Source organism: Austrofundulus limnaeus, unplaced genomic scaffold (assembly GCF_001266775.1).
Source record: "Austrofundulus limnaeus strain Quisiro unplaced genomic scaffold, Austrofundulus_limnaeus-1.0 Scaffold343, whole genome shotgun sequence".
Lineage (NCBI taxonomy): Eukaryota > Metazoa > Chordata > Actinopteri > Cyprinodontiformes > Rivulidae > Austrofundulus > Austrofundulus limnaeus.
Window position 1 is genome coordinate 286,434 of NW_013952745.1, and position 1,270 is coordinate 287,703.

The 1,270-nt window shown below is 45.4% G+C and overlaps 1 protein-coding gene across 1 annotated transcript; it reads right to left on the minus strand.

The window, feature by feature from the left end:
- Positions 1 to 228: 228 nt before the first annotated feature.
- On the minus strand, positions 229 to 998 carry LOC106527803 (dickkopf-related protein 2; the record flags this gene model as incomplete). Its single annotated transcript, XM_014022791.1, is given in 2 exon segments — positions 229 to 827; positions 900 to 998. Coding segments are annotated over 2 exon segments (413 nt in total), but the record flags the coding sequence as incomplete, so codon positions are not given.
- Positions 999 to 1,270: the final 272 nt, after the last annotated feature.

Genomic DNA, 1,270 nt, shown 5'->3' on the forward strand with positions numbered 1-1,270 from the left:
AACTTAAATATTTAGCTAGCTACCTAAATTTTTAGGTTGCAACTTAAATATTTAGGTAGCCAGCTAAATATTTAAGTTTCAAACTAAATATTTAGCTCAAAACTAAATATTTAAGTCACAAGTTAAATATTTAGCTTGTTAACTAAATATTTAATTTGTAAGTTAAATATTAAGTTTATAAACTATGACATTTATAAATGTATGAATCATATGGTGAAAAACTGACTTTGAAAAATAAACCTGTTTTTTTTTTCTTATAAAAGGTTAAATAAAACATAAATATTGGTGGTAATTTTTGTAACTTTACTAACAACACCTCTTATTTTCCTCCTGGAGGAAGTTAAGCTGTCAATCAAACCCAGTCTGGCCCCGCCCACTTGATTAGTTTTCATGTTTTTACTGAATAAATTTACAAAAGAAGAAAGTGTCTGTTTGATGAGAGGGGCAAGTGAGGGCCCGTGGGCCCCGCCCGGTCCCCCTCGTCATCATGGATCAAAGAGTTCTCAGAGTCCTTCAGCAGGTCCGCTCCGCCGTCCTCCTCTTCTTCCCGGAGTGTCGGGTCTTCCTCTGGGCCTGCCGGGGCCGGGCCACGCACACCCCCTGCCTCTTCTTCCTGCCCGGTTCCGCTGGGCCCGTGGGGGCGCAGGACAGGCCCGTGTCGCAGTCGCAGCGGTCCAGGTTCCTCCGGGACCTCTTCAGGGCCCTCCTCAGCAGGCAGGCCTCGCCCTCCACCGGGATCCGCTGGCACCGCTTCCCGGTCAGGTACCGGGCACAGCAGAGCCCGGCGGCGCAGTCACCGGACCGGACACAGCTGGACATCTCTGGAGCTGAAACACACACACACCTGTCAGAGGGGGCGGGGCCTCCTGCTGCAAGGCATGCTGGGAGTTCTGTCTCACCTTTAGTCCTGTTGAGTCCGTCAGAGTCTAGGTTCTGGTTCTGGTCCAGGTATCTGTCAGTGTTGGATGGAGTCTTCTGGGCTCTGTTGCTGCAGCCCCCCCTCTGAAGGACACACACACACACACACACACACACACACACACACACAAAACATTAAAAACAGTCTTAGATGAAAGAGTCACCTGATTATTTTAGATTTAAACTAAAGTAAACATTAAATTGTGGGCGGAGTCTTGTCGCTGTAGCAGCTGCTACTGCAGGAAGTCTGTTATAAACTTGTTCAGGACGCATTTTAAACGTTCTGTTATTAATGCTGCTGCTGAAACATATTTAATATTATTATATATGATATTTTTATTATATTATAATG